The following is a 16,222-nucleotide window of genomic DNA, read 5'->3' as shown; positions in this document are numbered from 1 at the left end:
TATTGTCATGAACTGCAGCTTTTACTCATAGACTCAGCATTAAATTATATCATGTTGCAATGCACGACAGCATTAAGAAATACAAGGAGGTGCTCTCTAAACTGTACTGTCTTCTATGCATCTATACACACACATTCTATATTGTGAGTCTTTCTGTGTGTTTCCAGATTTAGCTGTCAGTCCTCCTGGCTTGTAAATACATCATCTGCACTTTATCAGCGTTTAAGGGAAGAATTTTTTTGGTGCACTTTTATTGTATTGCATAACTGATATAAATCATGTTAGTACACTATGAGAAGTAAAATAAGAATTTGTGCTTTTGAATAGTCTAACAGACTTTTGGTGTTTCAGTGGAAAATAAATATACACAACATGACATGAAAAGTGGCTACCTTTTTATTTCTGCATAAAAAGCCACCCACACAATCAGGAAACACACACTCTCTTTATATTAGTCATGTTTTCCTGAGAAGTGGCTGCAGTGCATTTACACTTTGTAGTCTATACAAATATCATGGTCCTAAAGTTGAAGTTGAGATAATCTGTGCAATTTCTTTGTACTTTCTTTGTTTGGTTAGACAGAATTATATCCTATTTGAGTTAGCTTTTATAGGGAAAGCAGTTGTGGACTGAAACAGATTGCATGATGGCAACAGATGGTTGATGGTAAATAAGAAAAACTGTTTATTGCAGCTTTATAGTACATTAGTGATATAATAATTTCAAGGTTCATATTATTATTATTATTACTTTGTGTTATTTTTATTATTGTTGTTCTTGTTGTTAATAGTAGTAGTAGTAGTAGTAGTAGTAGTAGTAGTAGTAGTAGTGGTGGTGTCCTTAGCCATGCCTTTATTTTGAAATTTGCTGTACTTGAATGCGATTGGCTGATTTCGCTATGACGCCTGACAGGAAATGGCCACGCAAGCGCAGGGTATCATAACATTGCATGTGAAGTGTATTTGCTCGTCATTATATCGTTTAATTTCATTCATTTAATGTCGCTTTTTCGTGTCCGTCTTTGACAAGAGGAGGTTCCAGAGGAAGGAAACAGTTTTGGCTGCGGTGACATGAAAACATGTCGCTGACGGCTGAGAAAGCTAACGTTAACCAGCAGCAGCGACTAGCTAATGTTAGCAAATGGCTGTTCTGCTGTGATGTTTGTCACTGCGCAAAGTAAGTGAAACCGTGTTATTTTACACACACACCAGCGGCTCTAAAGGGTTTTAATGTCGATACCGTAATTCATAGTATCACTCCAACCTGTCTCCAGCTTGAATTAGAAGCTAACAGCTAAGTGTTTAGCTAGCAGGGGAACTGAGAGCTTAATAACGGCCTGGTCGCTCGTCGAGGAGCCCTGCGGTGCATGTGAGACACCTGACTTCTCTCTGTTTTTTTCTGTGTTTGTGTTTCAGATGACAAGAAGACGAGCAGAGTAGAAGTGAAGCTGTGTGTCCCGTACAGTTAGCTAACAGCATGTGACTGTGCTCATCGCAGAAGTTGGTTTCAGTCAAAGATGCCTCGTTTGGAAGAGTTGGCCAACGTTGCCCTCAGGGTGCCAAGCATACTGGTGCTAGACCTGCTCTATAAATGTGACATTGAAGGCTTGACAGAGCATCTGAAGGCCAAAAATGAAGACATGCTCTTCAAATACAAATATGTCATCTGGAACATGTACTACCTTTGTAAGTAAATGACAAACTTCATCTAAATCTAAGCCTGTAAATATTTGGGCAGATACACAATTTAATTTCTTCAATCTCAGTAGTTCAGCATGTTCTACTCAAAATAAAACAATTGATCCTCCGTTAAAGGACCAAGCTTCAGCTGTAATTTGAACAGATTCACATGGATGTTGAGGAAATGTGTGGAAGATAAAACCCAAGTGACACATAGTGACAGATTTGAACTCTTTATAAGGAATAGTTATGTTTAAGATACTGACTGAATGTAATCTAAATATGTTTTGGTCATTGATCTTAAGAACAGCTGAACTTTGTGTAGTTGTGTAATTTTTGTTTTTTGGCAGATTGGGGACATTTTCCATGGTGGAGAAGGTAAAACGAGGGGCTGTCTTAGTGCTGAAACAGTTCTAGTCTCTTGGCAGCTTAAACTCCAGCTGGACACTGCGTTACTATTTAGGAACCAATTTGACAACAGGAAAATGAAAGTAAATGAGAAACTGAGCTTATGTTCTGCCTCTACTGTGAATATTATATTTCCCTCCTCTCACTGTCATGTTAGTCCCGTCCAAATGGCGCTTTTGTCAACCTGATAAGTAATGTCAACAATTAAAAATACAGCAGATCTGATGAAGGGGTTGGATGTGTCTATATTATGTGTCTTTCCTGGTGTCAATGAGCATCTGTCCTCTCAACTCTCAATCAGAGAAAACAACATGATTCTCCTTTACCTTTCAGGTCACCTTATAAATATGGTGGTGTTGGTTCTGCCGTTGAGACACATTGTGACGCTCTACCTCCATATCCTTGCTGCCCTTCTCCTGTATATGGGGCATCAGATTTCCAAGTGAGATGCGCTTTTACTGCTGCTACTACTACTGCTACTACTACTACTATAACTGCTACTACTGTAACTGCTGTACTTAGATTTATTGTACCTGGATTGTTTTTTTTTTCCCTGTCCTGGCCACTGTTGCTCACTTTCTAAATTTGTGGTGTAAGAACAAGCAGGTTTTTCTTTAAAAGTTGTGTGTTGGAAACTATAAAAAGACCAATGATGTAAATAAATAAATTTTAAAAAGTGGTTAAAATAGGAACTCATTAGATCCAAAATAAATAATAGCCAAAGTTCCAGGAAATGATTTTCCTTAGTATGATAGTTTTCTTTTAAGTGCTGTGCAAAATGCAGCATAGACTACTCCTCAGGTTGTCGAGTGCTGCTGTGTGTTCTGTTAATGTGTCTGCAGAAACAAAACAAGAAACAGTGTATATATATTTTAAAAAACTGTTTTTGCTGTTCATCTTTTAGGGATTATGTTCGTGAGGAGCTGCATTATGGTTACGAAGGAGCCGTGTATCTAGATTCTCTGGCCTTTAACAGATTTGTCTCTGCAATGACTAGTGAGTCCCAAAATTGAACCCGCATGTTGATACATCAGATATAGTCTCAGTTAGGTCCATAGTCATAGACAGTGATAATATAAAAAATAAATGAAGGGAACTGTTGAGTCTAAAATACACGTCCATCCATACAGTTGTGGAAATTGTATTTTCTGCTCAGGTCAGATTATCCTCAGCACACTCTGTGCCTTCCTGATGAAGACGAGAAAAGTGTGGTTGTTTTCTGCTCACATGCTCCCTCTGCTGGCTCGACTCTGTGCTGCTCCTCACACCACCCTTCTTACTGTTAACACATTCTCCATGGGACTGACCGGAGCAGGGATCACCTTGTTCCTCCTCTCAAATCTCTTTGTGCCATATCGCCTTGCAAGGGCTGCCTATTCAGAGCTACTTCAACTGGAGGTACTTTTGTTCTGAAGTTTGTTTTTATGCCAAAACATTTTTATAGCACATGCTGTTTGTCTAAAGCAGCAATTGTCTAAGGCATTCCTGTCAAGTTTTTAAAAAAGCACTTTACCATATATATATATATATATTTGCATTTATATTATTGGATTTTTTTCTATTTGTAATGGAACATGACCCACAATTTAATCTGTCCACATAATGAAAATATGCTACGCCTTTACCTCCTGGTTATTGGTTCAGATGTGTTTTTTCACCGTTACGTTTCCTGTTCTTACACTCTTCATCACGTCACTGGTTTCCTGTCTCTCAGGTGATCGAGCTGTACAGACTTCTGGCTGTGGGAATCTCTCTGTGGAACCAGTTTGCTGTCCCTGTGCTCTTCAGTGTCTTCTGGTTTGTTCTGTTCATTGTCCAGCTGTGCTCAGACATCATGTCAGGCAACGCTGCCTCTGCAGTCCATCAGGGAATCATGTTCTTCCTGCTCACAAGGTGTGATGTGACTATAATATTATTCCTTTGTGTACATGTGTTCCTCTTACACATGTTTTTAATGCTTTGATGTTTTCTCTGTTTGACTTGTTAAACTCTGCAGTGTCTCTGAATGTTGTGCCACACCATATTCTCTTCTGGGTCTGACCTTTGTTGTTTCCTACCTGGCTCTTGGACTGCTCAACCTATGCAAGTTCTACCTGGGAGGTTATGCGGCTGTTCAGAATGAGAATGTCATGCACAGGTGAGATGTTTCCTCCAGTTTTATAGTTCAGCTTGGTGCACTTTCCACAGCTAAACCTGCAGTAACTGATTGTTTTCACACCCCTGGGGGCAGCAGAAGGTTTTAAGCTGTTAAACTTATTAACAACCACTAGTTGATTTACACATAAAGCAGCTATGGCTATGACAACATCATTCATTTGTGGATGTGTTAGTGACCACCTGTCATATTTCTAATATTCTTTTATTCTTTTTTTTTTTTTTTTTTAAAGCTATTTTAATATTTGTCTCTTTAGCTGCTAAAGGCTTCACTCTGCCTGCTGGTACTGAGCAAGTAATGTACAGATGGATTTTAGAGCTTTTCACTGAAAACTGCAAAAACAACACCCTGTGAATAGTGAGACTGAGCTATAGCAGTAAAGTTGCAGCTGGACAGATAGACAATGAGCTGAAACTCCTTGTAAAGTGGTGTAAAGTTGAGTGGAACCACACTTTCAGCTGATGGTTCATTGTTCACATTGTTGTTATGGAAATATGTTGATTCTCCTGTATTTGTATTGGCTTGTTGGACTGCACGTGCAAAACGTGATAGCATCTTTCAATAGTTTTGTTTGTAGTGTTGCATTGTTTTTGTGTGTGTTCTCTCTTCCTTGCAGTAGCTGAAAATACCAGCATGATGTGCAAGTCTACAGTCAAAGTGCTGCTGTCATGTGTTACTTTGCTTTATCCTTAATGTTTTGTCATCCTTGTTTTCAGAGGAGTGACTGAGGGCGTGACTCTGCTCCTGCTTGCTCTTCAGACGGGTCTGTTAGATATGCAGGCACTGCAGCGCACCTTCCTCCTCAGCATCATCCTCTTCATTGTGGTGACTTCAACCCTGCAATCCATGATAGAAATAACAGATCCAATTATTCTAGCCCTGGGTGCATCACGCAACAGGTACAGTAACAGCAGCAACAGTGATTTTTTTTTTTTTCCTTTTAATAAGTTAGGAAGTATTGTCAAACCTTCTCTGAAGGTTTTGCATAGTTCTCTTCAGTGTGTTTTTCATTAATGTTTGTTTTTTCTGTGCTTCAGGAGTTTGTGGAAACACTTCCGCGGCCTCAGCATGTGTCTGCTGCTGCTGGTTTTCCCAGTGTTTATGGCTTATAAAATCTCCCAGTTCTTTCATATGGACTTCTGGCTCCTTATACTGGTTTCTAGCTGCATGCTGACTTCACTCCAGGTAAGGAGAGGCACTTTATATTTGTCTTGTGAAAGAATTAGCTGGATTATTGTACCATGTATTTGAAGATTTGACTGAATAACCTTAAATATACATGTCCTATCAAAAGACAGTGTCAACTTATGAAGCACTTCTTTATTTTGACATTATTTTAAATTGATTACAATTTTCATCAGTTCTTTTTACTTAGAGCAACAATGATTAGGTGATTGATCAATTAGTTAATTGCAGTAGCTTTGCCATGTCTGATTTTCAAGTAAATAATAATGATGATATGCCAGTTACTCTCTTGTTTCAGCTTTTGAATGGGATGCTTTTCTGGTTTTCTTTGACTTTTATTATTGGAAAGTGAATGTCAATGGGTTTTGTACTATTTTTCAGAAAAAACAAGACATCTGAAGACATCACCTTGGTTATTTGACATTTAATAGACTAAAGAGAATCAGTTGAAGAAAATATTTTGCTAACAAAGCGGGATATAACAAATAATTGTTATAATTGACCTGATGTGCAGTAGACAATCTTAATATTTTAGAAAGAGTGCTTTTAGTAAAAGGTTGTAATTCACATTATTTTGTCATACTGCTGATTAGTTTTGATGCAAAGTACTAAAAATAATTGTTTCCTGCAGGTTATAGGAACTATGCTGATCTACTCGCTCTTCATGGTGGAGCTATTTCGCAGTGACCCTATCGAGAGCCTGGACGAAGTGATTTACTGGGTGAACGCCGTCAGCAGGGTGCTAGAGTTTGTGGTGGCGCTGTGTGTGGTCGCTTACGGAACCTGGGAGTCTCTGTTCGGGGAGTGGAGCTGGATGGGCGCGTCAGTGATTATCATCCACTCATACTTCAACGTGTGGCTCAGAGCTCAGTCTGGCTGGAGAAGCTTCCTACTCAGACAGGAAGCAGCTAAGAAGATCAACTCCCTCCCCAGAGCCACGGTCGAGCAGCTGCAGCAACACAACGACGTCTGCTCCATCTGTTTCCAGGTCAGTCATAGGGAATCATCAGAGTGCTTATGAAGCAAAGCTAAAGCAAAATATAAAACATGGTAACTGTAGTGCGGACCACATTGAGCTGGCCTCATATATGTGCAGGGGTTTTGGTATTTTACAGTTTTGTCTTTGTTTTTCCAGTGTTGTATTTGAAGAGTAAGCCTAGAAGAGGCTTAAGAATTGCCTCTTCTTATCTGTTACCTGGTTTCTGGTTTTCTGGCATGTGAAACCTTGTGTGAAAACACCAAAAACAAAATAATACACAAAATAACTTAACAATATAAACATTAGAATCTAAAGTTAAAATACAGTGGCACTTTATATTCAACAATATTGCCCAGCTCTGCTTACGTGTGGCATAGACACGATATAAACTACTGTGTATTTATAATACTTAACATGCATGTTGTACCTGTTTTACCAGTCTAGCCCCACCTCCTCTTCTTCTGGTTTAGATATGAGCGTTTGGCTCTCAGCCATGTGTTTTTGTGTCCTTGACAATGGTCACATGTTTGTCAAGATAGCAGCAAGAGAAAATGCTGATAAAATAACAGGGAAGTTATAGAGAAGTTATTTAGAGCAGCACAGATCAAGCATTCTTGGATGAAAGAGTCAAATAAATGCAAAGTAATAAGAAGAAAATAAGTCAACAAAACAAAAGCTATTTGTTGTGTGAACTATATGTATAAGTATACATGTACAATACGTGTAAAATACACATACTAAAGTATATAGTAGTAATAAATAAAAATAATAGTAAGTAATAAAATATAGTATTGTTATATAGATATATGTAGTAGAATGTAGTGTTAAATAAAATACTGCTATACAGGCCTTAATGGTATTTCCAAGTCAGCAGCTGCGTTTAAATGTTTCTCTGTACCGGTTTTCCATCATACGTTGTCTATACTTGTAAAGTATGTATGTAGTAGAATGTATGTCTATATTTTTAAAGTATGTAGTATATATGTCTATATTTGTGAAGTGTTATCAAGTCACATGTGTCTCTCTTCACAGGAAATGAACTCTGCCGTGATCACATACTGTGGACATTTTTTTCATGGCAACTGCCTCCGAAAGTGGCTGTACGTGCAGGAGACCTGCCCCATGTGTCACCAAACAGTCCGGCCCTCTGTGCCGAGCCAGAGCCAGACTTCAAGTGACACTCCAGTAGCTCCGCCTCACAGAGACATGGGGCCAGAATCAGCTCCACAAGAGGGAGATCTGAACATGGACTCTGGCATGCCCCGGGTGACGCAGCAAAACGATGCGAGTTCTGATCCCAGTGAGCAGCAGGAGGACAGGAAAAGCTTTGGAGATGGAGATTGTGGAACAGAAGAAAAAGACCAGATGGGTGAACCTCTCAGAAACACACCTCAGGGTCTTTGTTTCAGCTCCAGGGGAGACTTTGTTGGATTTGTCGGCCCAGCGTCAAGCTGCTCTTCAGGTGGCCTTTCCAGTTCCCATGTGCTGCTGAGTAAAACGGCTAACATGCACAACCAAGATGAGGAGAATGGAAAGGATTCATCACTACCATTGATTCCTGGTGCTGTGTATAAGAACATGATGGAAGGCCTGTCCAACTCTGAAGGAGCAGGACTTGAAAACAGTATTACTAGACTGCAACAGAATGACAGTGGTAAACATAACAGCTGTGATGGGACAACTGAATCATGGAACAGCCTTGATTCACCAGAATCACAGAATGCTGATAAAAATCAACAGGCATGTGGGTTGCACCTTGCAGAGAGTCAACCTTTTGTCAAATCATGCCATGAGAATTCTGAACTTTTCAACTGCACTGACAATCCTCAGAGTCATAAAAGTAACGGCACATGTTCAGATTTGGACCTATCCAAGTTCAGAGAGGGCGAACCTGTACCACAGATGCCCCCACTCTCCTCTACAGACGGCACCTTCTCTTGCACAAGCACAGACAACCGTGACTGACTGCCCTGCATCAGTGCCTTGAAGGGGATAAAAGGGTGATGCTCCATGAAGGAGAAATAAACACATTTGCCTTTTCTCTGCGAACCAATAGAAAGGAAAAAAAAAACTGCATCTTTCAGACAGTGTAATGAATGTGCTTCAGTCTAGCAAACAAGTCTGGACTGAACAAAAAGACTAAATTGTGTTATTACTTGTAAAGAAATAATAAAAAATAAAATAAAGATTATAACAACTAGAACCATGTACAACTACCAGGTAATTATTTTGCTTCAATATTCACCAAATTCTAGCAGTTTACAAGTAAAATTGTTTACTTAGATTTACTTGATTAATTTTCATTATTTCTTTTCCAGTGTCCTGGTAATTCTTATGTAAAGTGATTTTGTGCAATGTGGCAAAAGGCAGCCTTTATTATTCATCAATCAGCCCTTTGCACTCCAAAGGGTTTCTGTCTCCCAGTATTGAATTATGGCTTTGACCATGTACTTTCTTTCATTTTTACTGTAGTGTCTAGATTAATAAAATCCCACTGGTGCATAGTGGGGCTGGCATTGTGTTTCAAACATACAAAGTATAAAAAAGAACATTACTCCTTTAGTTCTAAGCAAACAGTGACAGTTGAGACAAGAATGATTTTAGATAACATATTCTATGTCACTTTGGTTTCAGCACAGTATCATAATCATTTTCACAAAACGGTTCACTTTTTTTTTTTTTAAACTTTACAACTTTGTCAGATTAACACCCAAAGATATTAAGTTAACAATAATACAAGTGAAATAAATGCAGAAAGTTTAAAGATTCGTGAGTGACTGATTAAGTACAAATCATTTTTTGAAAACGTGTCCTAGCTGATTATTAACTACTGAAACAATAAAAGCTGGGACGTCTAGTTATAGAAAATGTACTGGCAACTACCGGATAATTGTCAACATTGCTGGTTTTCTTAAAACACACATGTTGGTCAACTGTGAGTTTGAACTGTTCAGGTGAAACAAGACATTGTAAAATGTCATTAAGGCATGTGGGACATTGTGTCGCAGAACTGACGAATCCTAGTCGCAGGAAAAGTGAAAGGACAACAAAACAGGTCACAGATCACAAGAAATCCGTTTCAATTCCGGGTTCCGGGTTGTTAATCCAGCTTTGTTGTGGCTTTAATTCGAGTTATTGTATGGCAGAGGTTCTGATTCATATCCTTTACCAACTAAATGCTGGCATGTCTTGACTGATTCTTGACTGATCAGCAACGTGACCAGTTGTTTTTTGTTTTTTTATGTTCCTGCGGGCTTGTGACCAATCTTCATCACCTCCGCCCCGTCACGGACTGAGCTTCAAATACACGCAGACAGCCGCTAGTTGGCTAACGCCGTCGACCGAAACCAGAGGAGCAGCTTTGTCGACACGCACTTATTGTTCAGCCTCGACAGGGGACGCAGCTCAACCAAAAACGGGGCTTTGAGACTACGGGGGCAGCGAGGGCTACCGGAGGATACTGTCACATTTGTGTCTGGGCGAAAATAAGCTGGATAAGCTTCGCCAGCTAGCTTTGTTCCCAACTCCGCGCATACGTAGCTTTAGCTTGCTAGCCGGCTAACTACGCTAGCTCGAGAAGCAAAGGCCGTCGATTTGTCTAAGGTGGTGGCTTATCGTGGAGTGTTACGGGTTTCTGGCGCTGCTTGGATCGTAAATCCGTCAAATTAAAAAGCAGAACACCGAGAGAGGATGGCTCTGAAAAGGATCCACAAGGTAAGACGGTATCGTTAATGTTAGCTAATGTTAGCTAGCGTAGTTAGCTCGCCGCGCTGCTCTCGATACTGTACTCAGTAGAACATGGCGGTGGAACGTATCCAGAGAAAAGAGCTTTATTCCTCTCATTCTTTATCATTTGGTGTGTTTGTTTGTTTGTTTGTTTTTCTTTTTGGTACCGGTCAACACGGCTCCGGCTGTATGCGGCTAGCCTAGCTAGCGTTAGCATTTTCAGTTACAGGTCGGTGTGTTTGTCGAAGTGGAAAAGACGACAAAAAAAACACACACACAAAAAGAGGCCGCATTAATTTCCCAGCACTCCAGAGCTTCACATAAAGACAAATGTTTGAATGTAGGTTACTAATCCTTCACTGTAGCTTCTAACTATTGTGTAACATCGATGTTACTAGAACCATGACTCATATTTGTCATTGACTCCAGTTGTGTTCATGAAACATTTCCTTGGTATGTAATCCCGTTTGTCCTGAGCCTGTGTGCATCACAGGGTGTGTGCTGGCAGTCAAACTGAGGAAATTGGCAGCCGTATGATAGTAATACCTCTTTAGTGTTCACATCGGGGCCTTTATTTTTTTCCACTCTGCTGGTGACTGGAATCATCTTCCTGGAAAACCCAGAAACTTGCTTGTGAAATGTGTGTCAGAACACTTAGGGTGGGGCAGTGACCTCCACCTTTTTTAAAATAGCTGTAGACCTAAAATAACTGCAGAGGCTGTGCTGTGTTTATGCTTATGTATCATCTTGCTGATAAATGTGGTGTGGATGATAACACAGTGGGCCCTGTGCCCCTGAGCTGGTGCACAGTTGAATGGCAGGAGATAACAACACTGGTGGTGTGGGGGGGGTTGTGAGTTGTGAAATCAATGCACACAACGTCTGGTATCGACACCCTCCATGTTGGTTGGCATTTATATGAAGGGTAGACACTATGCTGCATGTTGATTTGAGACCTCGTCTTCTAATTGTTTTGCCTGTGCAGGTGACTCTGGTCTAATTGGTTATTGTTCTAAACCTATTTTCATTACAGGAGCTTAATGACCTGGCTCGTGACCCTCCAGCACAGTGCTCAGCCGGCCCAGTGGGTGATGACAGTAAGTGTCCCAGTGTTCGTCAGGTTTTTAGGACTGTGGCAATTAGTCTAACAAAATTAATATGCAGCTATTTTGGCAACTGCTTTTTTGTCATTTTTCAAGCAATACTACTAAATAGTTGAGTATATTATCGGTTAACTTGATAAACATCAGAGACCAAAACTAATTCATAGTTACGTGGCTACAAAACATTGTTGGTAAAAATTCATAAAAGGAAATGGTTTTACTGTGAAGACCGTTTAGAGTCCTAGTTCCTGTCAGATCACATACCTCCAACCTTTCCCTGTTTCCTCACCTGTGCTTTCTGTTCTCTGCAGTGTTTCACTGGCAAGCAACAATCATGGGACCCGTAAGTAAAGACTTTGACATAATTGTTGCCTTTTCCTACAATAACGCAGAAAGATGTTGGAGTCTGTCACTGCTGTTGTGTCCCTGGCTGATTTAAATGTATTTATCAGTCAAAGGTTAAAATTTGACTTGATAATATGAAGCTGTGGACACAAGGTTGGGATCATTGTTTCTGAAATATGCAAATGCATTTTCTCTCCCCCCTTAGAGTGACAGTCCATATCAAGGAGGTGTTTTCTTCTTGACAATTCATTTTCCAACAGACTACCCCTTCAAACCACCCAAGGTAAGACAGCATGAGTGATAACAGCTGAAACGAGGTTCGCCTCTTTTGTGCTTTGCTACATTTTATAATTAAAGGTATGCTGTCAATCAAACATCTGTCTAGAAGCACACAAGTCTTTACAACACTCAAATAATGACCTGTAGATACAGTGCTAGAACTAGGTCAGTCATTTTATGAGACACTGAGTAACTCATTCCATACTTTGTAAACGCTTAAAAGTAGCGTCAAACGTCAGTGTGGCATCATTAAAGTATTTGTCAGTTTGACAAGCCACACAAAGTAATACCTGTCATTCCAGAAGTTGAGCGTCCGGTGTCAAGGAATTGCATAAGACATGGTGTGTGATGCGGGCTCATCTTACTTGTCCTTTCTGATATGTTTTTTTTTTTCCCCCTCCTTTTTCAGGTTGCATTCACAACAAGAATTTACCACCCAAATATTAACAGTAATGGCAGTATCTGTCTGGATATTCTCAGATCACAGTGGTCTCCTGCACTTACTATTTCTAAAGGTATGGATACTCTGAAAGAAACAAGGAGCTTATCAGCCCCATCACTTTTTAGCAGACAGTGGGATCTGAAATTAATAATTCTCAAAGATGTAAGTTTAAAAAAAGACCTGATGTGATTCTGTCCATAAATCCAGTTAAATGTCCAAATCATGTGCATTTAAATGTGTATCTTTGTTTGGGGGGCCTAAAATTATTTTGGTCAGTGTTTTATTTGTGATTTAATGTTAAAACTCCTTTCTTGTAGTTCTTCTCTCCATTTGCTCACTCTTATGTGACCCAAACCCTGATGACCCATTAGTGCCAGAGATCGCACGAATCTACAAAACAGATAGTCAGAAGTAAGTACATGTTCCTGTGTGTGTGAAAAACTGTTGTCTAAACATATGAAATAATCAATTTCATATGTTACACCTTTTAATGGTGTATCATTCCCACTGACTGTGACCTTGATAGCTGCTTACTGAAATTCACCTGAGTCATACTTAACCTAGTTTCACTCTGTCAGGTACAATAAACTAGCTCACGAATGGACACTGAAGTATGCCATGCTTTAGGGTAAGGCCAGGAGGCCGTGCTGCATCTTGGATAGTGTGATGGGACTGGTCGGTTGTTATGTGACGCTCTGGTATTACTGGCATAACCAGAGGCTGTGTCTCTGTTTTATTTATTTTAATAAAAAAAAAAAGTCTGCGGTGTGTGAGTTGACTGACTATACTAATCTCTGGCTGGTTGTATGTGTAGAGTGACATCTTGGCCACACTCTGCCTTTTACATGTGCCTTGATACCTGCTGCTGTAAATAAGTCACTAGAGTTTTTTCTTTTTTTGCTGAGCAGTCCTGTCCACAGCTAAAGCGTCCCTTGTCTGAGTATTTGTGGGATGCCACTAACGCAGAACAGAGAAACTGACATTTAGAATTAATGTCTTAACTCCTGCTAGGAACAAATGAAAGTTGGTTAAGAGACTTTTTGATCTATTGCAGACTCATTTGAGTTTGATGGCAGTCAATGAAAAATTGACAAGTTTTTAAAAAAAAAAAAAAAAAGACAAGGATTCATTGTGTAGCACATGAAATATACTTACTATACACACCAATGTCAGTAAAGTGTATTAAGACAGTTTAAAACCAGATTTTTATAGGGAAAGGGAAAGTGTCTTATATGGCCAAGTATGGTAACCCATACTCGGAATTTGTGCTCTGCATTTTTACCCAATTCCAAAGTACACACACATACACACCCAGAGCACTGGGCAGCCAGCGCTGCGGCGCCCGGGGAGCAGTTGGGGATCCGGTGCTTGGCTCAAGGGTCTCACCTCAGTCGTGGTATTGAAGGTGGACAGGGCGCTGGCTATTCACTCTGTGCCCCTGCCGGACCTGAGACTTGAACTTGCAATTTTCAGGTTACAAGTCAGACTCTATCCATTAGGCCACGACTGCCTAGTTGTTAGTTGTTGCAGACTATTTTCCAACACATACCATAAATTTAACATAATGATAAGTAAATGTAATGTAAATTTACACAAGCCAACTCTGTTGTATGATAATGCAATTCTCACCAATGACCATTGGAAAAATATTCTTGGTCAGAAGTACAAAGACACAAAAAATAAATAACAGCATTCCTGAATGATGGTGTCTGAAACTGAAATCTAGCAGTCAAACAGCAAGGACAACGTGCATTGAGTTTCTGGTTGCAGTTAAACTTTCAGGTGTTCAATGAACAATAGGCAGTGTCTTTAAACGGTATGCAATAGCAGCATCATGACTACTGTTTCAAGAAAAGGGACCAAATCATCTGCTGACCTTCCTCCTGTAGCAAGTCTTTGCACAAATACTTGGAATGTTTTATTGAAATGAAGAGATTCAAGTGGCTGCTTAGGGCATGAGTCTAAACGTGGTTTAAAACATGTCAAAATTCATTTTTATGTCAATATACTTTTATTAAATTTAAGTCAACCCTTTTACTCAATTGATTTAATCTAGTAAAAGTCTAGGACTTTCTATCTGTTATGGAGCTTTCTTAGAAACAGGATTTCATCTCTGTATGAGCATAATTTCTACTTGTCCCTAATGTTGGACACCAAGCCCTGGGTTTGTTAGGGTCGAAGCAGTCATCTTTGCATGTGAACAGACACTAACTCCAGCATGGAAAGGTTGGTTGGTGCAAAAAAAAAAAAAGTAGGCTTACTTGTCATTCATTTGTAAAGACATAGCCTGACTTATCATAGAAATACTGCACTGTTTCAAATATTAGAAACCTGTGAATGAAGTACATGGTATTTTATTTTTGTCTTGCCTTGTTTAAAAAGCATGTGCTTAAATAAATCCAGACAAAAATTAGGGTTATGGGGTGATTTTGGGGGGGAGGGTGGTGTCTAAATATTCATGTTAATCTTTGTTTTTCTCTTTGCAGATACACCAAAATGGCAAAAGAATGGACACAAAAATACGCAATGTGAGGGCATTACTGGGAGAACTGGTGGAAAATCTTGCTGTTGTTTCAGACTTAAAATTCCAGGATTCAGTTTTTCTTTCACTTTTTTTTTTTTTTATTTTGATTTATTATTATTATTATTTTTTTTTGTTATTCATTATTTTACCCCTCATCCTTTTCTCCACTGTGCGCTCATAAGAAGATAGTGTTTTCTCTCTAGGACACGTGCCAGTTTCTGTGAAGTTTCAACTCCTGTTTTATATGGAGTTTTAAAAAAACAAAACAAAAAAAAACACCATGGTTCTAAACACTTGGCTTAAGCATGCACCAGTAAGACCTAAAATTGGTGATTTTAATAAATTACTCTGCACACACTTAGTAGAATCTGATGCGACTGGTCTCCGGATGCTGAGCAGCTCCATGGTGGTCCAGCTGATAAACTGGCTGGATCCTGTGGGGTTTAGTTACTTAAGCCTTAGGCTGGGTTTCTCAGAGGATTGGTTTGAAGGAGAGAAAAAAAAAAAAAAAAGTCCTAATTTCCAAATTTTTAAATCTCCAGTTGGCACAATTCTGTTATTTAAAATGAAAGTGGTCATATCTAAAATGGAAATGCTACTTGTTTGAAAGATTTAGGAAACTGGTTGGTGGTTCCTGGGATATTGTGACGTTGGTATGTACTTCTGATCATTAGTATAGGTATCTATTACCCGAGGAGAAAAGTGTATCTTATTCCACTATCAGTGTGTGTACAGAGAAGCACAGCAGTATATATCAATGTTAAGGAAACAAAATATAAGAACTTTAATGTTGTATTTTATGCATGTTAATAAAGGTAGGCTATTATATCTGATGTTTCTGCAAATTTAATGGATTGTAAGGCTGAACAGTTGGAAAAATATTTGGTTCCTCTCGATGGCTTTCTATTTTTTTTTGTTACTTAGAAGCCAGTAGATGAGCAGTTAGTTTTATGCCCACTTGAACACTGTCTTCTTGTAGCCTTAAAATATTGATGCAAAGCTAATGGTTGATAATCAACTTGTGGCTCTGTTTCTTTTTAGTTTTCCCTTCAATAAAGTTACTTAAACCATACAACAAAACCTAGTGCTGCTTGTTTTTCATCTTGAATGCACTGAATACAAACTTTACCTTGTTGGCAGAGAATGACTTGTCACAGGATAAATCACATTTTCACTTTTGTAGAGTTTAAAAATGCTAAAACTTCATTCATACAAAAAAAATTCATTTTAATTCACTGATTGTAAAGAATTGACTGACGCTGGTGTTCAGTAATATGTTTAAATAGAATTACATAGTTTCTTACATTAAGTTTTTTTATATAAATTAAAGGCTGAAAAAGATGAGACATGTTTTTGTCGTGAATGAGACATTTCCACATCTGGAAACCCAAATAACT

At 39.1% G+C, this 16,222-nt stretch overlaps 2 protein-coding genes across 3 annotated transcripts; both read left to right on the top strand.

Annotated features, from left to right (window-relative positions):
- Window positions 1-915: 915 nt before the first annotated feature.
- LOC113131389 (RING finger protein 145) lies at window positions 916-9,026 on the top strand. Its single transcript, XM_026308559.1, has 11 exons — window positions 916-1,176; window positions 1,416-1,685; window positions 2,421-2,529; window positions 2,992-3,083; window positions 3,244-3,485; window positions 3,802-3,980; window positions 4,084-4,224; window positions 4,959-5,141; window positions 5,280-5,427; window positions 6,059-6,415; window positions 7,439-9,026. The coding sequence occupies exons 2-11, from the start codon at window positions 1,517-1,519 to the stop codon at window positions 8,369-8,371; spliced, it is 2,553 nt and encodes an 850-aa protein (XP_026164344.1). The 5' UTR covers window positions 916-1,176; window positions 1,416-1,516; the 3' UTR covers window positions 8,372-9,026.
- A 467-nt stretch (window positions 9,027-9,493) lies between these two features.
- LOC113127155 (ubiquitin-conjugating enzyme E2 D2-like) lies at window positions 9,494-15,897 on the top strand. Of its 2 annotated transcripts, XM_026301462.2 has the most exons (8): window positions 9,494-10,120; window positions 11,166-11,229; window positions 11,547-11,578; window positions 11,786-11,863; window positions 12,269-12,374; window positions 12,619-12,712; window positions 12,880-12,929; window positions 14,788-15,897. In XM_026301462.2, exons 1-7 carry the CDS (start codon window positions 10,097-10,099, stop codon window positions 12,926-12,928), a joined length of 447 nt encoding a protein of 148 aa, XP_026157247.1. In that variant the 5' UTR covers window positions 9,494-10,096; the 3' UTR covers window position 12,929; window positions 14,788-15,897. The 2 variants fall into 2 exon arrangements, with proteins under 2 accessions (XP_026157247.1, XP_026157255.1); XM_026301470.2 differs by lacking the exon at window positions 12,880-12,929 and having other exon boundaries at window positions 9,502-10,120.
- The last annotated feature ends 325 nt before the right edge of the window (window positions 15,898-16,222 follow it).

Source organism: Mastacembelus armatus, chromosome 22 (genome assembly GCF_900324485.2).
Source record: "Mastacembelus armatus chromosome 22, fMasArm1.2, whole genome shotgun sequence".
Taxonomy (NCBI): domain Eukaryota; kingdom Metazoa; phylum Chordata; class Actinopteri; order Synbranchiformes; family Mastacembelidae; genus Mastacembelus; species Mastacembelus armatus.
The sequence above is the reverse complement of the archived record's forward strand: the minus strand, read 5'-3'. Positions and strand labels throughout refer to the sequence as shown.